This window comes from Bos taurus, chromosome 3 (assembly GCF_002263795.3).
Source record: "Bos taurus isolate L1 Dominette 01449 registration number 42190680 breed Hereford chromosome 3, ARS-UCD2.0, whole genome shotgun sequence".
Taxonomy (NCBI): domain Eukaryota; kingdom Metazoa; phylum Chordata; class Mammalia; order Artiodactyla; family Bovidae; genus Bos; species Bos taurus.
Window position 1 is genome coordinate 5,957,823 of NC_037330.1, and position 23,772 is coordinate 5,981,594.

A 23,772-nucleotide genomic window follows, 5' to 3' on the forward strand; every position below is an offset into this window, starting at 1 on the left:
GATTTTCATGTGATACTTGATTTGTATTACAGCAAACCAGTGAATGCCACAACCCAAAACCCAGCTTCGTAAAGAGGTATCATTAAAAGGAATTTAGTGTGATCTAACATTGAAACTGTGAACTACCTTGAGCTAGCAGTTTGCATTGGTGTCCAACAGACAGCAACGATCACTCTATTTCCTTTGCAAACTTAAAATATTGAGTTTACTATGACACCCAAGCACAATTTGAAAATCTAAAAGCTTTTACAAAAATAATTGACATAATCTAATTCGCATGTTTGAAGTGAAGTGAAGTGAAGTCGCTCGGTCGTGTCTGACTCTTTGCGACCCCATGGACTGTATCCTACCAGGCTCCTCCCTCCATGGGATTCTCCAGGCACGAGTACTGGAGTGGGTTGCCATTTCCTTCTCCAGGGGATCTTCCCGACCCAGGGATCGAACCTGGGTCTCCTGCTTTAACCTGAGCCACCAGGGAAGCAATTAGCATGTTTAGAATAACCTAATACCTTTGAAGAAGTGGATTAGAGATTGTAAACCTAGTAAAAAAGATTACTGCCAAGTACACCAGCTAAGAAATGAAGATGATATAAATTGCAACATGGGCAAAGATGTTAGAGGAGGAGACTTGGGTACATCAATCCATAGTTCTTGCTAACTAAATGGATATAAGGAGTGAGAAGTAGTGGCATAAGAGAGAAAGTTGGCTAAGTTTCTTTTCCATAACATACTTTTGAGTATTTTGATAATCATATTTGAATTTAATTGGTTCCACCTGCAATCCTGTATTTTATTTTATGCACTAAAACATTACATTACTCTGAAAAGGTCTGTTAGGCTTCACCAGAATGCCACAAGGTTAAAAATTTCTACAGTCACCTCTCAGTATCCGCAGGGGACTGGCCCCAGGACCAGTGATCTGAGACTGCTGATGCTCCAAGGGCCATAGTGATCCTCCGTATCCACAGTTCTGCATCCATGGATTCAACCAACTGTGGATCATTTATTCAAAAGTTCTATTGAAACAAACCCACGTAAAAGTAGACCCTTGCAGTTCACAGCAGTGTTGTCAGGGTACACTGTATTGGCTATTGAATACCCAAGTCTGAAATTCAAGAAAAATATGACAAATGTTAACAATGCACATAATGCAGTAAAAGTTGCATGGATGTTTAATTCATGACTGAAGTGGTGGGTGTAGATGAAAGTCTCCATGAAGGGGTACAGAGGTTGAGAAGAGAAGGAGGGTCAAGGGCAGACGCCTAGAGAATACATTCTAGGGGAGAACAGAGAATGAGACCCTCATGGGAAAATATCTAAAAGGAACAGACAATTAAGAGAACTAAGAGGGCAGTGTTACTGAGACACAGGGGAAAAAGTATTGGACAGGTAGAATGTAAGGAAGATAAAGATTAAAATGGTCCACGGAATTTTGATAACTAGTAAAATGATTTTAGAAACTTCAGTGAACCAGTATGAATAGAAATAACAACACCATTATGGGCAGGGAAAGAAATAGAGGTACATATAAATTAGGTTTTCTAGAAATTTGGTTGTGGGGGAAGAAAAAGAATAAGAGCTAAAGGTGGAGACAGGTCTTGGTGAGTTAAACATTTTTTAAACATAAAATGAGAGACATGGTCATGTTTACACCTGTTGCCCAGCCCCATAAATAGACCTTTCCATGGGCTGAATTGTTTTTTTTTTTTTAAAAGCAAGAAAGGGACAGGGCAATAGCTCAATTTTGTGCCCCAACTATTCCTCCATTGGACACCTAGCCCTTTCCACTCTTCCTAGGGCTTTTCCTCTTACTGAAAGCCTACTCTGTACTTACTGTAGTATTTTATATTTCTGTCAAAGAGAAAAATAACTGGAACTCTGCTGCTGCTGCTGCTAAGTCGCTTCAGTCGTGTCCGACTCTGTGCGACCCCATAGACAGCAGCCCACCAGGCTCTGCCGTCCCTGGGATCTCCAGGCAAGAACACTGGAGTGGGTTGCCATTTCCTTCTCCAATGCATGAAAGTGAAAAGTGAAAGTGAAGTCGCTTAGTCGTGTCCAACTCTTAGCGGCCCCATGGGCTGCAGCCCACCAGGTTCCCCCGTCCATGGGATTTTCCAGGCAAGAGTACTGGAGTGGACTGCCATTGCCTTCTCCGAAGTGGAACTCTAAATACCATTAATTAATATGTATTGTCTATCACAGCACTGTTCTAAGCAGTTTGCACATTTTATTTTCCTCATAAAAATGTCATAGCATAAGACCACCACTCTCATACTTCGTCTTTCAAAGAATTACATTAGGAAGTATGGTATAGTAAAAACATTCCAGACCTCAGTATTACACAAAGCACAATTCAAATTTTGGTTCAATTATTTACTCTTTCAGGACCTTCACCCATCAAGTAGTTATAAAAATGTCTACCTAGAGCTGCCTGAGTGAAGATCAAATGAGATCCCACAATGCTTAGTGCAAAGCCAGGGCTCAGTAATACTATACCTCTGTATGTTGACAAACAAAGAGACAAAAGCCATGAAAATAACAGGGGGAAGAAATTTCAAATGCAATTGTTTATTTCAACCACTACTTACAAAAGGAGCAGAGACATGAATACCTGCACAATTTAAGTTCATGGAAGTCTACAATAAATGTATTATCTTACAAAATAATAATCTATGAGAGTATATAAAAAATGACCGAGCCAACACTATTTAGTACTTTTGATACTTTCATTAACTTCAACTTAACTATTCCCTTTCAGAATATAAAATTAAAAGTTGACAAGCTTTTTATAAAAAGATGTGTAATTCTGTTAATCAGGTTGGGTTCTGAACATTTTCTTCTTCAGTTCAGCTGTTTTCGCATCTATTTTAGCATGGCAGTCCTCTGTTGCCTTTTCAATGCCTTCGTGGTATTTCTCCAAAGCAGCTTTCAAGCTGAGAAATATTTCCTAAGTAGAAAATGAAATACAACAAGGATTATTCCATGCAATGACCAAAACTAAAAGTGAATTAAAGAATTCCAACAGTCTCATTCGTATTCATTCATAATATTTTAAAGCCTACATTATCTTATGCACGTGCACATACAGACACACGTGTGCCTACTCTTATTAAGCCACACGGATGCACCAAAAAGTCAGCTACTCAGAAAGAGCAAAGCAGAGACACTAACAATGGCTTGAATTCTAAGACATTAAGGACATATTTTTAATAACCAAAGAAAAGTTTTTACTTTGGAGCTTTTCATGTTTACCAGGCAAATACCTAGATTTCTGTAAACAGCTATAACCTCTGTATTTGACTCTGATCATCATTTAAATTACATGTAAACAGGTTTAATAAGTAATCTACAGGACTGAAAAATACACCAGTATTTTTGTTTTAATAAACTGATCGGGCAGTCCTACTATAAGCAATAATGAATTTTCATATAAACCTAAATGTATATGTTAAGAATTAAGAAAAAACTACACAACAATTTTTATAGACTGAATAAAATAATAAAACAATTAGTCTGCATGCATTATCTTTTATCTCATGCTTATCAAATGCAATTTTGATCCATTTATTATTGATTTTTCTTACACAAAACAATTCTCAAATTTTGATACAAGAAAAAGTAGTATTCTGAAAGATTATAAAAGGTGTTCCACAACTGAAATAAAACAGCAGGCCTTTTCCAATGGAAGAAAAAAGCAATAAATGGGTAAAATGGTTATAAATATTCTCAATTGTAACTGCTGTTCCCATTAAACTTTTCTTAAACCCATAGTATAGCTAGTACTTATCTTAGTTTAAATTCTAGTGTAGATACTCTCTGATTTTGAGCAAATTATATAGGTCATAATTAAATATAGTAAGAATTCAAAATGTTTCAAAAAAGAACAACACTATTTCCAGAGACTGCTACCTATGCAAGAACTATTGCTGGGAATCTGGGAACTATTGCTCTAGATTAAGTGAATATAAATAGATGGTGAAGGCTAAACACTTTCCTAAAATCTAAACATGGATCATTATTAAATCATAATACAAAAACAGAAGAGTGTATTTAGATTCCCAACATCTAATCAGACATAAAATTACTACAACTATGATGGAATATAAATCATTAGGGAAATAAATAAAAAAATTTTGACACCTTTATTTCTTAAAGCTTATTGGAAAAATAAGGTGAATTAGTTGCTAGCTTATATAAACACCATTTTTAAAAATTGGCACAATCAGCAGCTACAGATCAATTTAATTTCATGGTTCTATATAGGAATATGCACTTATTCATAGTAAAAGAAAGCTGAATAAATTTGGTAGAAAGACATTACTCAGGAGAAACTATTAAAATGAAGTGTAGCTAAATAAAGATATATAATCTGTAAATATCTGAACCAACCTTTTAGACACACTCAGAGGAACAATTTTCTCCTGAGGGCAACTGTATTCTCAAGGAGGAACTAAATCTGGCAGGTAGAGCCACATGAACGAATGAATGAAATATTAAAGCCCAGTTCTACCGCATGTCCACAGAAGCAAACGAACATCTGAAGTTCCAAGCCAATCCTCACAGGATGTTAAACCAATAGATCAGAGCCCTCACCAAAGCTACGTATTTCAGTTTCCAATTAACTCTGTACCCAAGTGGAATTTTATATTAACTTGCATAATAAGTAAGTCTTACTGTGATGGCTTGGCTGAAGTTAAATACTTTTAAACTCAAACTCTAGTTCTACAGTGTCTAACATGACAACCACTAGGAACATGTGATTATTTGAATTTACATTTAAACAGTTGCATGCTCCTCAGCTGCACTAGCCACCCTTCAAACGCACTGTAGCTACAAGTACCTAATGGCTACCATACTCAGTAGTACAGAACATTCCCAGCAGTAACTTCTATGGGACAGCGTTGGTCTAGGTAATTACCTCACTTTCCAAATCAGAGATATCAGGATTATATAATATCTATGGAGTTTTACGGCCAGTATAGCCATTTATCCACCAAGTATGTATTAACTCATCAACCAACATATTATTGAGGCCTCCTACAACAGCACTGAAGGTGGTATAACAGTACAATGGGATGTGCAGTTATGCTCTTCTACCCTATGAAACATACAATCCAGACTAGTTTGGATACTCAGCCCTTGAAATATAGCTAGTATAAACCAGGAACTAAATTTTAAATTTTATTTCATTTAAATGAATTTAAATGTAAGTGTAAACAGCCACATGTTGCTAGTAGCTATGGACAGCACAGATGAGAATAGACTAATAATGCTATAGTATGTGAGGAGAGAAATCAACGATATCTGAAAGGAGCCACAGAAAGTTATATGGAGAATATATTTTTTCATTACACCTTAAACAATGAAAACGATTAGCTTAGATACAAAACTTTAATAATCCTAGAAGGTAGAGATCATGGCTTCTTTGTTCACACTTATTCTCTGAATCAAATATAAAGGCTACTACCTAGTAGATCCCTTTTATGGATCATAGCTTTGTCACAGCAAAGAGGCTTAAGTAACTCAAAGATGTTATGAGCCATGCTGTGCAGGACCAACCAAGATGGATGGGTCAGTGAAGAGTTCTGACAAAATGTAGTTCAGTGGAGAAGGACATAGCAGTCCACCCCAGTATTCTTGCCTGGAGAACACCATGCACAATATGAAAAGTAAAAAGATACTATGCCAGAGGATGAGTGACCCAGGTTGCAAGGCGCCCAACATGCTACTGAGCAGGAGTGGAGAACAATTACTCATAGCACCAGAAAGAATTAGGCAGCTGGGCCAAAGCAGAAACAGTGCTCCCTTATGGATGTGTCTGGTAGTGAAAGTAAAGTCCAAGGCTGTATACTGTCATCCTGCTTATTTAACTTATATGCCGATAACATCAGGTGAAATGCTGAGCTGGATGAATCATAAGCTGGAATAAAGACTGCCAGAGGAGAGGGTGAGATGAATGGAAAGAGTAACATGGAAACTTACATTACCATATGTAAAAGAGGTAGCTAAGGGGAATTTGCTGTATGGCTCAGGAAACTCAAACAGGGGCTCTGTACCAACATCGAGGGGTGGGATGGGGAGGGAGATGGGAGGGAGCTTCAAAAGGGAGGGAATATATATATGCCTATGGCTGATTCATGTTGAGGTTTGACAGAAAACTGCAAACTTCTGTAAAGCAATTATTCTTCAAAAAAAAAAAAAATACTGTCAGGAGAAATATCAACAACCTCAGACATGCAGATGATACCACTCTATAAAGAACAATACTGCACAGGAACCTGGAATGTCAGGTTCATGAATCAAAGTAAATTGGATGTGGTCAAGTAGGAGATGGCAAGAGTGAACATCAACATCTTAGGAATCAGTGAACTAAAAATGGACAGGAATAGGCAAATTTAATTCAGATGACCATTATATCTACTACTTAGGCAAGAATTCCTTAGCAAAATGGAGTAGTAGCCTTCCTAGTTAACAAAAGAGTCTGAAATGGAGTACTTGGGTACAATCTCAAAAATGACAGAACAATCCTGGTTTGTTCCCAAGGCAAACCATTCAATATCACAGTAACCCAAGTCTATGCCCCAACCACTAATGCAGAAAAAGCTAAAGTTGACTGGTTCTATAAGACCTACAACAATTTCTAGAACTAAAAAAGACATCCCTTTTCAATATAGGGGATTAGATTAGAAGTAGGAAGTCAAGAGATATCCAGAATAACAGGCAAGTTTGGCCTTGAGTACAAAATGAAGCAGGGCAAAGGCTAACAGGGTTTTACCAAAAGAAGGCACTGCTCATAGCAAATACCCTCTTCCAACAACACAAGAGATGACGCTACACATAGACATCACCAGACGGTCAATACCAAAATCAGATTGATTATGTTATTTGCAGCCAAAGATGGAGAAGCTCTATACAATCAGTAAAAACCCAAATAAACAAACCCGGAGCTGGCTATGGCTCATTATCGCAAAATTCAGGCTTAAATTGGAGAAAAGTAGGTAAAACCACTAGGCCATTCAGGTATGACCTAAATCAAATCCCTTATGATACAGCAGAGGTGATGAAAGATTCAAGGGATTAAGTCTGATAGACAGAGTGTCTGAAGAACTATGGACAGAAGTTCATAACAGTGTACAGGAGGCAGTGACCAAAGCCAACCCAAAGAAAAAGAAATGCAAGAAGGAAAAGTGGTTGTCTGATGAAGCTCTAAAAATAGTTGAGGAAAGAAGAGAAGAGAAAGTCAAGGGAGAAAGGGAAAAATATACCCAACTGAATACAGAGTTCCAGAGACTAGCAAGAAGAGATAAAAAGGCCTTCTTAAAGAAGCAATGCAAAGAAATATAGGAAAATGATAGAATGGGAAAGACTAGGGAGCTCTTCAGGAACATTTCATGGAAGGATGAGCACAATAAAGGACAGAAATGGTAGGACCCAACAGAAGCAGAAAAAATTAAGAACAGTTGGCAAGAATACACAGAAAACAGAAGGATAATACAAGAAAGATCATAATGACCCAGGTAACCACAATGGTGCGGTCACTCACCTAGAGCTGGACATCCTAGAGTGTGAAGTCAAGTGGGCCTTAGGAAGCATTCCTACGAACAAAGCTAGTGGAGATGACAAAATTCCAGCTGAGCAATTTAAAAATCCTAAAAATGACGCTGTTAAAATTCTGTACTCAGTATGTCAGCAAATTTGGAAAACTTGGCAATGGTCACAAGACTGGAAAAAGTCAGTTTTCATTACAATTCCAAAGAAGGGCAATGCTGAAGAATGTTCAAACTATTGTACAATTGCGCTTATTTCACATGCTGGCAAGGTTATGCTCAAAATCCTTCAAGTGAACTTCCAGATGTACAAACTGGGTTTAGAAAAGGCAGAGCATCAGAGATCAAATTGTGACATCTGTTGGATCAGGGAGAAAGTAACAGAGTTTTTCAGAAAAAATACCTACTTCGGCTTCATTTGACTTTGTGGATCACAACAAACTGTTGATAATTCTTAGAAATGGGAATACCACATCTCCTTACCTGCCTCCTGAGAAACCTTTCTGCAGGTCAAGAAGCAATAGTTAAAACCAGACACGAAACAACTGACTGGTTCAAAATTACTCAAGTTAAGGTTGTATACTGTCATCTTGCTTACTTAACTTATATGCAGATAACATCATGAAAAATGCTGAACTGAATGAATCACAAGCTGGAATAAAGACTGCTGGGAGAATATCAACAATCTCAGACATGCAGATGATATCACTCTAATGGCAGAAAGTGAAGAGGAACTAAAGAGCCTCTTGACAAGGGAGGAGAATAAAAAGGCTGACTTGAAAATCAACATCAAAAAAACTAAGATCATGGCATCCGGTCCCATCACTTTATGGCAAATAGAAAGGGAAAAGGTGGAAGCAGCAACAAATTTTATTTTCTTGGGCTTCAAAATCACTGCAAATGGTTGAATGCAGCCATGAAATTAAGACTTGCTCCTTGGAAGAAAGCTATGACAAACTAGAGAGCATATTAAAATGCAGAGATGTCACTTGACTGACAAAGATCTGCCTAGTCAAAGCTATGGTTTTTCCCATAGTCATGTATGGATGTGAGAGGTGGAGTATAAGGAAGGCTAAGTGCTGAAGAACTGATGCATTCAAATTGTGGTGATGGAGAAGACTCTTGAGAGTCCACTGGACTGCAAGGAGATCAAACCAGTCAATTGTAAAGAAAATCAACCCTGAAAATTCATTGGAACGACTGAAGCTGCAGCTCCAACACTTTGGCCACGTGATGCAAAGAGCTGACTCACTGGAAAGGACCCTGATCCTGGGAAAGAGTCAAGGCAAAAGAAGAAGCCAGCAGCAGAAGATAAGATGGTTAGATAGCATCTCCATCTCAGTGGACGTGAATTTGAGGAAACTCTGGGAGATATGGGGCTTCCCTGGTCGCTCAGATGGTAAAGAATCCACCTGCAATGCAGGAGACCCAGGTTTGATCCCTGGGTCAGGAAAATCCCCTGGAGAAGGGAATGACTACCTACTCCAGTACTCTTGTCTAGAGAATTTCATGGACAGAGGAGCCTGGTGAGCTATAGTCCATAGGGCCGCAAAGAGTCAGACACGATTCAGTGACTGAACAAGAACAATCTTGTAGGTATATAGACCGTTTGCTGAATGGTTGACTAAATGTAGGAATAACTAAATGTTTTCCTACCAAATGTAGGAAAACAGGGAATTTGGGTTTTAAACAAGAAACTGTAGCAATAAGAGTCATATTTTAACAAGAAAAATTTGGCCATACTTAGGATTCAGGACAGATTTGATGCAGGAGAATCTTAAGGAATAAATTTAGCAAGTTTTTGCTGCAATTCATGAATGTTAGAAAATTATGTGATAGAACTATGATTAGAAAACAGTTGTTATGAATAGTTATCAATGAGTTTTTACAAGTCATGACATTAACTTGGTGACTGTTTGGATATCAGGATTATCTTAAGAAAATCCCAAACTGCAACTCTTTGTGATATTTTGAAAATGATGATGCCACTGAAGAATATGAGGAAGCTAAATGAAAAAGAGAGGGAAAGGGAAGGGGAAGGAGACAGAGGCAGAGGGGGAAGGAGAACGTGAGGGTGAGGAAGAAGAAAGACACTGAAAAATGTTAAATTTCATAAATGTTATTTTGTAATGATAAGCTTATCCACTGAAAATATCCATCAGGCAACTAAAATAAGGAGTAGAGTTGAGGTGGCCAGAATAGGAAAAATAGATTTTTAAAAGCTTTATAAATAAAGATGACAATTGAAGTTAGAAGTGATGAAATGTCTATGGAAAGGAATATTTAATGAAAAAGAAGGATCATTAGGATCCAACAAAATTACAAAAAGAAAAATTTGGCAATTTTAACACATCCTTCTTTCCTCTTCATGAAAGATGATTCTAAAGTAAGCTAAAGGGTTTTTTTTGACAAAATGTGTCTCAATGTCATCACAGGACTTAGAGACTCTCCCAAGCTATTTTGGAACAAATGGATATGACAATGTCATCTGGGTAAAGGTAAAGTTAGAACAACTTACCAAGTTGAACAACTAACTGCATCGAAAGTTTTGCTGCTACTAAAAATCCAACTTGATATTATGCTTCATTTAACAAAAGTATAGTGCTCTGGGGTTGGTGACACCATTACCTGGAAGACGACGTTCAGTACTGAACTCTACATATTAAGCAGAATAAAAGAGCAGGAAACAGACTAGAGGACAGCTAAACAGAATGGAAATTAAACTATATAAAGAATGGCTGGGAAACGAGCACTAAGTAACCAGATGAGAAGGCTGAAAGAACCCACGATCTTTATCCTCAAATATCTTAAGCACAATTTCATTAAGTAGAAGAGGGTACAGATTTGTTCCAGAGAGATGATCTTGGTCCACTAGAGTACAGAAATATCAATAACCTCAGATATGCAGATGACACCACCCTTATGGCAGAAAGTGAAGAGGAACTCAAAAGCCTCTTGATGAGAGTGAAAGTGGAGAGTGAAAAAGTTGGCTTAAAGCTCAACATTCAGAAAACGAAGATCATGGCATCTGGTCCCATCACTTCATGGGAAATAGATGGGGAAACAATGTCAGACTTTATTTTTTTTTTGGCTCCAAAATCACTGCAGATGGTGACTGCAGCCATGAAATTAAAAGACGTTTACTCCTTGGAAGAAAAGTTATGACCAACCTAGATAGCACATTCAAAAGCAGAGACATTACTTTGCCAACAAAGGTCTGTCTAGTCAAGGTTATGGCTTTTCCAGTGGTCATGTACAGATGTGAGAGTTGGACTGTGAAGAAAGCTGAGCACCAAAGAATTGATGCTTTTGAACTGTGGTGTTGGAGAAGACTCTTGAGAGTCCCTTGGACTGCAAGGAGATTCAACCAGTCCATTCTGAAGGAGATCAGCCCTAGGATTTCTTTGGAAGGAATGATGCTAAAGCTGAAACTCCAGTACTTTGGCCACCTCATGTGAAGAGTTGACTCATTGGAAAAGACTCTGATGCTGGGAGGGATGGGGGCAGGAGGAGAAGGGGACAACAGAGGATGAGATGGCTGGATGGCATCACTGACTCGTGGACGTGAGTCTGAGTGAACTCGGGGAGTTGGTGATGGACAGGGAGGCCATGCTGCGATTCATGAATCGCAAAGAGTTGGACACAACTGAGCGACTGAACTGAACTGAACTGAGAGTACAGAAATGAAAAATTTTAAACTCAAAACAAGAAGTACCATTTTAATAACTAAAAGCTGTCCTAGTAGAACAGCTTGCATGGTGATGAGCTTTATAATACTGAAACAATGAAGCAGAATACATCAGTGGTTCTCAAGAGTTATGCTAAAAAAATTTAGGTTCATGGGCCCCACTGCTGATGGTTCTAATTCAATATATTTGGATGAGGGGTTGCTCATCTTTAATTCTTTTGAATTTTTATTGTATTCTAATACACTGCTAGTTTTAAGAAACAGCATGCTACAAAGATTTATGGAAAGCATACTACAATATAAGGCACCATTCTAGGCATGGTTTGGCATGACATACTAAGGTAAAAAATTTGATCACTATTGTTAAGAAACTTAAAATATTATTGGTGAGACACATATGCACAAAACTAAAAGGAATTTAAAGCAGGCACAGGCACCTTTTATGATCACAGACAAAAGGTACTTACATTAGTAACTGGTTCATTAATTATATCTGACGAGGTGATAATAAATCTGCTCATACGATTTGGTTAAGAAGTAGGATTAAATAAGGTTTTTCTAACCCTCATTCCAGAGATAAACTGAGGGCCAAAGGCTTGGCAAATATGAAGGAAAGTAGTTGGAATGTAAAAGAAAAGTAATTGGAGTGTAATGTAAAAAGAAAGAAAAAAATCAGGGTAGACCATGGAAGACGAAACTCAACTATTTTCTTTTTCTTTCTTTCCTTCCTTTTAAAGCAGCCCTGAGATAATTCTCAGCTGTACATATACACTTATATGTGCACATGCTAACAATCTAATGTTTTGGAGGATAAAGACTCCTGAGAACAGGTGAGGGGATTGTTTACTGTGATTCTTTCTTTTAAGAATCCTTGCAAATTAAATGTGAATGGTGAAAGGTAATGACAGCATGTTTAAATATCTTTCAGGTTTCAGAGATTGTAGGATATCAATGTAGGCAAGATGAAGCAAAATGAAAAAAAAGAGGCCAAGGGATTTTACATGACAAAGGGCTATTTTTAGTGACTCCTGGTAGAGCAGTTTGGGACCATCTCGAGGCTACTGGACAAACTTTAAAGGTTAAAGAGAGAATGATAATGTGATGAACAGAGTAGGAATAGACGACTTCTTTGGGTCTTTGCAGTCAAGGAAAAACAGAAGCAGGGAACATGTATGGCGCTGTACTGATATTCTGGAAAATAAAAATGTAGAAGACGCCTGTCTACATTAAACTTGAGACTGTCTATGAAACAATAAAATAAATATACTTGAAACAGGCAAAGTAACTTGGTTAATTGTGATAAAATTATCGTTAAAAAATCTCAAAATACAGGAACAGACCTAAGCTACTTTGTTTCAGGTAACAACTCAAATACATCTAAACTGATCCTAAGAAACACTTTTGAGATTCTTTTACCAGAAAAAAGATACAAAAATTTTTTGGAAGACTTTTATTTTAAATCACCATCTAAGTTAATTTATCAAAAACATTCAGAAACTTTATGGAGCACTTACTCTTGCTGCAAAGCACAATTCTAGGTGCTGACAGGGAAAAAAAGTGAGTAAGGAAAAAGTGTGAGGAGACATACATGCAAACTATCCCAGGGTAATGGAAAAGATACAAATGGAAAGTAAAGCAACACGCCTGAGGGGTCAATTTTTACTCCGAAGAACTGACAAAATCTTCAAAATGAGGGTGACATAATTTACATTTTAAACCCACGTGATTATCTGAAATTATTTCTTATGAACATATACTCACCTGAGACTTCAGTTTCTCTCTTTCAGCAGCATCTTTTAGTTGTTGAATTCCAAATTTAATTTTTTGGATTTCTTGATTAATTGTGGTTACTCGCTCATAGACAGCACCTCTTTTTTCTTGAACTTTATTACAGTCTCTAAAGGAAAAGAGATGGGTGAAATTATAATTCCACTTAAGCATTTAAACAGTCAAACATTAAATCTAATTTTGATTCCAAAGAGAGTATTTGTATCAATATTTGGCTGACACACCTACATCTCAAGATTTAAAAGCAAGCAGATGAGAATCACAAGGTGGTGCTATAATCAGGAAGAGTAAGCTCTTCCACACAAAGCTGTTATTTATAAATGAGATTTTTAAGTCACTTCTCCCAGCTGCACTCACTCATGACTGTTGGTGGGAGTGTGAATTAATACAACTTTCCTGCAAGGCAAGTGACAAATTAAAACCAGGTTCTGCCCTTTTTCTTCATCTGCATGAGGAAGAGGAAAGGAAATCTTCAGACCATCCTAATATACCTTTTACAAACTAAAATAGTGTCATCTCATAGACATATCTGTGGCATTTATTCTAAAAACACACTTTTAGAACTGATGGGAAGAAGATTCTACCAATGAAACATCCAAACATACTAGCCAACAACCACGGTGACAAAATTCTCGCAAAGTACTTGGTACTTAAATTAAAAAGTAAGACTTTGTCTCAAAATATGCTATAATGCTCTAGACTAGCTGAACAATAACATGAACTAGTTGATTCATTCTAATACAACTCTGGCTCGCTGGCTCTGAAGTATACTGAAATAAGCAATAGCACTAGAACCCTTCTAACGAATTATGCAAAGGATTCAGAATTGTGATTATCAGGAAAATAAATTAAAAAAACTAATACCTAAAACATCTCTATACATTTAGATGTAGTAGCATTATGAGTCATAACTAACTGCTTTAGTCACCCAAACATGGAATACCTTTTTGAAATTAGACAAGGTTTGGAATCTTAAGGAAAATAAAATGAATTAGGCTTTTCTAATTACTTTCTAATACATTAAATTGAAAATAAGTTCATACTCAATCACTGTGCGTTTGTACTGCTTGACATCCTCATGCTTCTTATTTATTCTGAACTGTGCTGTGGCAAGTTTTTCCTTCTTTGCAATCATCAGTCTTTTAAAGGAATTTTCCTCAGTCTTCAATTTCTTCAATTCTGACTCATCACTCTCAATTTGGTCCTCCAAGTTCAGGCTCTATATTTTATGAGATGAATTTAAAGTCAATACAACAAATTAGAATTTACAAACAAACGACTGTCTTCGAGGATGAAACTGAAAATACAATTTCAAAATGTGATAAAACTAGAGAAGTGTGTTTATCACGTCATTTTATCAGCAAGGGCCAGAACAGAGGAACATATCAAGATCAGCCAACAGGCTAGGTTTCAGGAGGCGAGGGTCTGAATTAAAGGAGCAGGAAGAAAGAGGAAAGGGTAGACCCCAGAAACAATTCAAAGCAGTAGATCTCAATCTCTTTCTTTTTTTTTTTTTGCTGACTCTTGATGGGAGAAAAGGGAAGTATGCAATTGGGAAAGAATATCCCAGACAATCTCACCTTCCAGCGCCTTCTTCCCTCAAAAGAGAAATCTTTCATCAAAGTCTATGTTAGTGATCCTGGGGACAGTTTGGATTGGGATGATGAAGTGAAAAGGATTTTCAAGTTTCTAGCCTGAGAAACTTTAAACATGTTGGCGTTAGTGGTCCATCGTCGCTCAGGGCAGGGTCTGTATCATGAACCTTAAATCTCTTTATATATCCTAGCTACAGTGTTAGGCACTAAGTTGGGACTTTATACTTACTGACTAGAAGATCATTTCCAACTGTCAGAACGAGTTTAAAATTCCATGACTTTTCCCCAAAATACACATGGCAATACGCTATGTTAATTAATTTATTATTCATTTCATCTGAAGGTAACGATGGGTCTATTACTGCTATGTTTAAAAAGAATAGTGTTTTATTCCTGAGCATACATTGCCACATCTATTATACTGTAGGATGATCCTGCTTTTCGGTAAGAAAATAGCAACTTTCTGTAAAAGCAAACCCGAGGGACTATAGTAAACTATTATATAATAAAAAGACATAAAAATTCCACACAGTACAAACCTCCTTTAAGATAGTGGTTAATTTTTCTCTATTATCTGCAAGGTCCTGTATTTTCTTTTGATATAACTGTACTTCCAGTTGACATGAAGGCAGGCAGTCAACAGAGTCTCGATAGATTTCATATTTTTCCATTACTTCTTGCTTTGAAAGAAAAAAAAACATAGAAACCAGTTTGACATTCTCCTTTATGAAACTGCAGTAATGTCAATTCGTTTGCTCTTAATTTCTGTACTTAATACTGAAAGCTTAAGAGCAAAGAACAATTAAGTTTCTAGGTCAGTAACAAAGCACTATTACTGACACGTGTCTAAGCACATATAATTAGGCTTCCTAATTGTTAAATACCCTTGAACAAAGACAACATACCATAATTTTACTAAACCACTCATTGAAGTACCTTCCAAAGGTTATTCGTAATGATCTCAAAAGAGTTCATTTCTGCTAATACTCAAACTACTCCCAACTACTCCTGTGCAATTATATTACCAATTACAATCTTCCTATTCATCTGTATAACTATTACTACAAGTAATTATTTCAAAAAGATTAATTCTTCTAAAATTAGGAAATGAGCACATGTTTACCACAAGCACTGCAATAATACAAAGGCTTCTTTCCGAGTCTAACCCTTCTTCCCACTTCATTAACCAGCTGGATTTTGTCTTCAGTGAAATGCTTAATCATAGCACTGCTCATTTTTCCATTAAGCTGTCTTTTTCCTACTAATTTGTAAATACTCTTTTGTATCTTTGCATATCATGGATATAATAATCCCTTTACCTATCATATGCATTATATATATGTTTCACAGGTCTACTTTTTTCTGCAGCTTTTGGATTTTCAATTTTAATTTAAAAATTCTATCCAAGATAATATTAATGTTCACCTAAAACTGTTAAATTTTCAATCGAATTAGAATTTATCTTTGTAAATGGTACAAGGTACAGACCCAACTTGCTTTTCTTCTAGATGAACAGCCAATTGAACCAAAATTGCTTATTAAATAAATAGACCTCAAATACTCAGATCTATTTCTGGGCTCTCACTACTGTTCTATTAATCTTTGTCTATTCTCATGTGATAATTCTCAATTATCAGAAATGACTTAAATAACAAATTCAGAAATAAACCAGAAACTTTTTTTCAATTAATAGTTTTAAAACCTTTCCTCACAAAGGATTCTAAATTGTCTACCCACTTCTCTCCCCTCCTAAATCTACCTCCCACTGTAGCTCATTATCTTTTTTAAACATAAATCATACCATGTTCCAACATCCCCAACTCATAAATTAGCCAATGGTGCACTCCTGCTCTTGTGAAAATCTAGCATCCTGAAAAACCTGCCCGTGGCCTATTTGTCTATCATCATCTCATACCATTTTCCTTCTTATACATCATACTTTCTTCCTTGAATATAACTTCCTCTCTACTACTACCTCATACAATTGGCACATGCTGTTCCCTTTGCCTTGATTGCTCTTCAGAGTATAAATTTACTAAGATAACCTCTGTTCATCCTTCAGATGTAAGCATAAATTTCTACTTCCTTCCCATCTTTACCTCTAACTTCCACAATACTAAACTAGAGTACTCTCATTATGCTTTTATTGAAGCACCCTATGCTATTTTTTATTTATTTGTTTCTCTTTTTGGTGCTTAAAAAAAACAACAACACTGTTTTTAGAGCAGTTTTAGGTACACTGCAAAATTAAGCAGAAGGTACAGAATTCCCATATACTTCCTGCCTCCATACATGCATATCCTATACTTTTTCATAGTATATAACTTAAAATTATATAACTGATTATAAAATTAACACCATTCTCCCTTAAGATATAGTGACTAAGTCTTATGAGGACAAATCACTTCTGTTTTTGATCACCCAGGGCAAAAAAAAATTTGTTGCATAATTTAAAAAAATGTCTTGAAATTATACTTCTTTTCTTATATCCACTTTAGAGAAGAGCTAAAACTTAGAGACAAGGGCAAAAAGTCTAAGAGGGAGAGATGTATAGATAATTTGGAAATTAGAAAATTAACACATGATTAAACAAGAGTTGTTAAAAAATAAAAGAGGGACAGAAAAGCATTAAAATAAAAAGAAAACTCACTCTGGAATTTTTAAGCTTCTGGACTGTATCTTTCATTTTTTCTTTATAATTCTTAACTTTCTCTGGAGAATCCACAATTTTTGTTTTCAAATTCTCTTGTATTTCTTTCAAAGAAACCACTGACAATTTTAGTTCATTCTGTTGAAAAAACGTTTAAATATATTAGATATAATAATAAAACTAGTGATTTGCCACTATAATAATGGAAAAGAAAAAAGAAAATGGCTCTATTTTTGTTGTAGTCAGAACAACATATTAAATTCTGACCATATCACATTCCTGCTTGATGGCTCACATCTGTCTACAGGCCAGAGATCAGGCTCCCTTGTACAACATCATGTAGCTCTTACCCTCCAGTCCAGTGTCATCTTCCACCAGCTTCCTACTATACCCTACAATAGGGTAATTCCAGTCTGCCTTATGTCTGGACAATTACAAGCGATCTCTCTCTGATCTCGGAATACTGCCATCCGATTCCTGTACTGCAAATGAATTCCATTAACCTCTGAAAATCCTGTTCCTACCTACTCTGTATTCTTTCTATAAACAGTATCATCATGTACGTGATAATTATAATTATGCATTTAATATGTGTTTCTGAATTAACTGAGCAACCTGGGGTTGTGAACAGTTATTTTTGCTCTCCCACAACCCAAATAAAGTAAGAGCACTGAGAAGGTACTCAGTATATGGTTATTGAACTAAAACAAATTTCCTTCTGAATTTCAGACTATCTGGGGAACTGAATGAAGGGTCTCTGAGAACTCTCTTACATAACACAAATTCAGTCCTATGAAAACAGAACAAAATAGCAACAAGTATGTATATGCATCTATACATGTGCATGTAATAGCACAGAAAAAGGACTGGTAAGGCTGGCTGAGAGAAGAGGGTCTTTCATGTCTCTCTCTCTCTCTCTCTCTCTCTCTCTATATACTTACAACAGGAATGTATTACTGTATTACTTGTATAATTTGTCTAAATTATTAACTAAAAAATTTTTTTAAAGTTCTCACTTTTTCATCAACTAACTCAGAAGCCAAAACTGAATGTTTGAAACAATATATTTGTTATTTTATTATTAGAATTTAGCATACCATGTTATCTACTCTTTTAATACCCTATGAATTAAAGATCATTTTCCTTACATTAGCACTGACTCTTTATCACTTTTAGTCCCTTGACAAAAATTCTAAAATTTGATATTATATATAACTACAAAGTGATTTTAATATCGATTTAAATGGGACAGAGAAATGAATAAAATTGAACCATAGTCAATACTACTCGATAAAAACATCTGGCAATAAAAAGAGTGATAGAAAAATAAGGAATATATTATACTAAAGTAAGTTTCAGATAGTTATAAAATATAAATATCAAAATAATAGGGAAATCATAAAAGTACAATGAGAAAATATGGGATTAAAAAACTGAGGAATGAGATAGGCCTTTCTATACATAGAATTAAACCCAAATGTAAAAGGCTATGTCTATCAATTTTACTACATAAAAACATGAACCTTCTAATAAGAAAACATGATGAATTTGAAAGACAAATGGAGTTAAAACCCGTAACTCATGGAGGTTTAAAAAAAAGTGAAATTAAAAAGGAACATAAACAGGTAATTCACAAAGTAAGAAATAACAACAAACCTCTGAATAGGTGCTCTAAATCACTGAAAATCAAAAAAATCAAAATGAAGATGAGACATTTATTCCTCTATAAGAATGACACAGATTAAAAAGGAAAAAAAAAAACATAAAAATATCCAATTTTGACAACAATGCAGAGAAAGGAATACTCTCATATTCTATACTGATATCTTTTTAGAAGTCAGTTTGGCAACATGGGCTAAATTTAAGTGTAATTCTCTTTAGCCCCAAAACCCTACATTTAGGAATCTACTAAGATAAAAAGCAGCCTGGTGGGCAAATATACATGTACATGTATAGGTGTGTAGCACACGTATGCTATTGTTCAATAGCAAAAAAGTTAGAAGCAATGTGAATGTCTATCAATAGGACACAGGATCGACATTAAGGTGCAGTTATCAAAATAATGGAGATCTATATAGATATGATAACTATTTATACTATAAAGTGAAAAAAAGGTTTGAGTCACATAGAGTATAATATCATTTATGTAAAATTACAAATATATATGTATATTTGCTTAGAGAAATGTAATCTGTGACATGTATCTGGTGAATTTGCAGGTGATTTTTACTTTTGTCATGCATTTCTGTGTTTCTGTATTTTTTAAAACAATAGTCATCTATTCTATTGGAAAAAGTTAAATTAGCTTCACTTAAAGGGAAGAAAGAGAGAAACATTTAATAATAATGCACAGTTAAAATACTCCTACACACAAGATTCAAACCTTAAATGCTAGTTAAATGAAAAGATGCTTACCAAACGCTTGGTTTTCTCTGAAATATCTGATTTCTTTTGTGAATTTCCCTCTTGCAGCACTATCTAGGGAAAAAAGCAAACAACTATTTTACAGTGATTGAAACAGATTTAAATTTAGTCAATGCTTTTTCACAAAACAGAAGTCAGAAAGTAGAGGAATTAAACAGATTAGACCAGATAATTCTCAAACTTTCTCTGTTCATTATGACCCTAAGGCCATAATAAACCCCTAACAGATCCTTATTTGGGTCATTAAATTCAAATAACTGAGTATTTATGTCCTAACAACTTAGTAGCCCCTTGAAAAAGTAATACATGCAAATTGAAAGAAAAATACTATTTTTATTTTATTCTTAAACAGCTACAACTACTTCCAAATTGGATGGGTATGGTATACTGTAAAACTGAGTACTGTACACATCTTAGAACCATGGGTCACAGGCAATTCTCATTTCCTATTGCATGATAATATTCACACAGCACTTGCTTTTTATTATGGCAAAAGCCAAAAACCCAGGTTCAAAAGATATGAAAGGAAGGTAACACGAGTTCTTGTTGAAACTGTGAACCGCCTTGAGCTAGATATTCAAGCAGTGTATGACAGATGCTGAATGTTGTTTTCCTTTAAAATTTAAAATATCCTGAAGCACCCTTGAGGGCTTGCTGTGGCACCCAGGGTGCCTCGGTGCACAATTTACAAACATCAGGATTAGATACAGAAAAAAATCTTAATTCTAGTCAACAAGATAGCATATACCCTTGACACCATCAATACTTAAAATTCTGTTGACCTGGACAACAGAAATATATATTCATTGTAAGGTGAACAATATATCCTATTTGTTTAGTAACTGAAAGTAATGTGCTGTTGGCCCCTCCATATCACATATACAAAAAACTTTTGAAAAAGATTTAAGATGTCTAACAATAGACACCGTTTTTATTTATTTTATTATTTTTTATATACGTAAATATATATAAAATATATATATTATTATTATTTATTTAATTGGAGGATAATTACTGTACAATATTGTGATGGTTTCTGCCATACACCAGTCTGAATCGGCCATAGGTATACGTGTGCCCCTCCATCCCAAACCCCCTCATTTCCGTCTCCACCCCATTCCTCCAGGCTGGATACCCGGGCACCGGGTTTGGGTACCCTGCTTAGATACCGTTTTTTGACGAAACTCTTGATTCAGCGATTGCTGCAGCTCCTGAATATCATCTGAAAGCTGCTTGAACTCTGCCTGCTCTTCAACTGGAACAGAACTGAACACAACAAAGTAAGTTAAAATAAGATATATCAAGTTCTTAACCTAGAAAGTCCAAAAAAGGTCTCTGCTCTTCAACAACTTAAGTGAAAAAAAACTATCTGCTTTCATGTTTCTGAATTCTCATCCTTCCACATGACAATAATTTAAAATCCATGACCTGGACTCTGTGATCCAGCAAAAATAAAAATCAGATGAACTCTAAATTTCTGCCACCAATCTATGTATGGACTCATCTGCATACACATCTACCCTAACTCCACTCCTAATTTTAGTGCTGAGTCCATCTTTCTGTGGCTCTCACTTCCTCACATCTCTCTACTGTATCATCCATTTGTTTTGCTCCACAAATCCTTCCTAAGAGCACTTTCACATGTTCTAGTCTCTTCCATATGAATGCTCTCAACTTTAGTTTTTGATATGTGATATGTGGTATAGAATTGTTACTTTAATTTTCATTTCCTTGACTGCTATTGAGTTTAATGATTTTTACATATTTTTAATTAGTATTTGCACTTAATCCTCTGTAAATTCCTTGCCCATTTTTAAAATTATATTTTCCCATCAGTTTGTAGTTCTTTGTATTTTAGGAATACTACATGGGCATTATTAGAGATTGAAACGCTTTGCTGCAAATGTTGCAAATTTCACTTCCAGTTTGCCATTTCTCTTTTGACTTGGTTTATCATAAATTTTGTTGTTGTTCAGTCATTAAGTCATGTCCAACTCTTTGGGAGCCCCTGGACTGTAGAAAGCCAGGCTCGCCTGTTCTCTACTGTCTCTTGGAGTTTGCTCAAATTCACGTACATTGAGTCCGTGATGCTAGCCATCTCATTCCCTACCATCCCCTTCTCCTTTTGCTTCAATCTTTCTGAGCATCAGTCTTCCATGAATTGACTCTTTGCATCATGTGACCAAAGTGTTGGAACTTCAGCTTCAGTCATTCCAATGAATATTTGGGGTTGATTTCCTTGACTTGTTTGATCTCTTTGCAGTCCAAGGAACTCTCAAGAGTCTTCTCTAGCACCATAATTTGAAAGCATCAATTCTTCGGTGCTCAGCCTTCTTTATGGCCCAACTCTCACATTCATACATGACTACTGGAAAAAACACAGCTTTGACTTTACAAACATTTCTCAGCAAAGTGATGTCTTTGCTTTTTAATACTCTGTCTAGTTTGTCATAGCTTTCCTTCTAAGGAACAAACATCTTTTAATTTCATGGATGCAGTCACCATCCACAGTGATTTTGGAGCCCAAGAAAATAAAGTCTGTCATTGCTCCCACTTTTCCTCTTCTATTTGAAATCAAGTGATGGGGTCAGATGCCATAACGTTTTAAATGTTGAGTTTTAAGCCAGCTTTTTCACTCTTCTCTTTCACCCTTGTCAACAGGCTCTTTAGTTCTTCTTTACTTTCTGCCATTATAGTCATATTATCTGGATATCTGAGGTTGTTGATATTTGAACACTGTACAAATCTGCCATCTTAAATGTTATTATTGGCCTCCTACTCCCAGTCTTTTCAGTTTACTGCTGTCTCTAACTTCCCTGGTGGCCCGGACGGTAAAGCATCTGCTACAATGCGGGAGATCCGGGTTCAATCCCTGGGTCAGGAAGATCCCCTGGAGAAGGAAATGGGCTGTCTCTAAAGGCAATTTATGCCAGAGCAGGCTAAAAACAAAGTTTTTAACTGAAACAGAAAAACCCAAAGCATCAACATATTAGAAGGGATAAAAAAATTCTTTTGTTCAAAATCAATATATATAAAGCCAAGAATTATAACCCTTGAATGATTTCTTCTCCTATCTGACCTTTAAGTCAAAACAAAACAAACTAAACAATAAACCTCTGTTGAAGGAATAAAAATTTTAAAGAATTAACTGATCTGAAGGAAGAAAGAGAATCCTGTCAGTTACTGCTTACACATAAGATAAATACCACTAGATATAATTTAGGAGAGTTGGTTAATGGCTCTAAACATGTCTGGCTAATGCACTAACAACAAGAAAAAAATAAAAGAATACACTATGTGTATATTAAGAGTTAAAGGAAGCACACACTAGTTTTTCTTCTTCAAAAAAGGTCAATTTAATTAAACACTCTATTTAGTAAGTAAGATAAAAGAGATGAAGTAGACTGTAGATTGTAAAATACTCTACCTTCATTTTGCATTTTGAAATTGCATTTTATTTGTAAATTTCCTACTTACTCAAGTCTCTCCAATTTCATTAATGCCTCCTGGTGTGCAGTATTTAACTGCTGCATTTTGTCCACAGAAGATTTCTATTAAAGCAATTTTAACAATTTAATATCAACATTTTTCAACATAATCAGTGATGTGTTTAAAAAATATCCACCAGTACTTGCACACTCTACAACTTCCACCATGAGAATTAAGAAATTTAAGAAAGAATTAGGCACCTATAACTAATGAGTTAGAAATTTCTTTACTTATTCAACATACAAATGTTGAGTTCTTATTAACACAGTTAATCATGGTGCTAGGTACCAGGAATAACTCCCAAGAAGACTAACTTTTAGTCCCTGGATTTACATAGTTCAGTCTCTTTAACGAGTCAGAAAAATAAATATATACAACTTGTCATAGGACTGAATATAATGACATTCAACCCAACTTGGGTAATGTCTGGGAAGGAGTATCACAGAGGGTTCACAGAAATGATAGAACTCTGAGCCATATCTTAAAAAAAATGAGAAATTAGCCAAGCAAAATTGTGTGTTAGTATGTGTTGGCACACACATCTGTATGCTTTGGAAAGTATTTGATGTTTAGGTGGTATAGGCTGATCAT

General features: G+C 35.7%; 1 protein-coding gene across 5 annotated transcripts in view; it reads right to left on the reverse strand.

The window, feature by feature from the left end:
- Positions 1–2,548: 2,548 nt before the first annotated feature.
- The window catches only part of NUF2 (NUF2 component of NDC80 kinetochore complex), a 38,318-nt gene continuing 17,094 nt past the window's right edge, over positions 2,549–23,772 (reverse strand). For 4 of the 5 annotated variants that reach the window (XM_005203504.5, XM_005203505.5, XM_010802758.4 and 1 more), the window contains exons 7-14: positions 23,170–23,243; positions 20,862–20,958; positions 19,684–19,746; positions 17,269–17,406; positions 15,158–15,298; positions 14,067–14,242; positions 12,997–13,132; positions 2,549–2,947 (exon numbers count right to left, since the gene is read on the reverse strand). In XM_005203504.5, coding sequence (XP_005203561.1) covers positions 2,810–2,947; positions 12,997–13,132; positions 14,067–14,242; positions 15,158–15,298; positions 17,269–17,406; positions 19,684–19,746; positions 20,862–20,958; positions 23,170–23,243 — 963 coding nt within the window. In that variant the 3' untranslated portion in view covers positions 2,549–2,809. The remainder of the gene's footprint in view (positions 2,948–12,996; positions 13,133–14,066; positions 14,243–15,157; positions 15,299–17,268; positions 17,407–19,683; positions 19,747–20,861; positions 20,959–23,169; positions 23,244–23,772) is intronic. The other variant, NM_001099011.1, reaches the window with a different exon arrangement.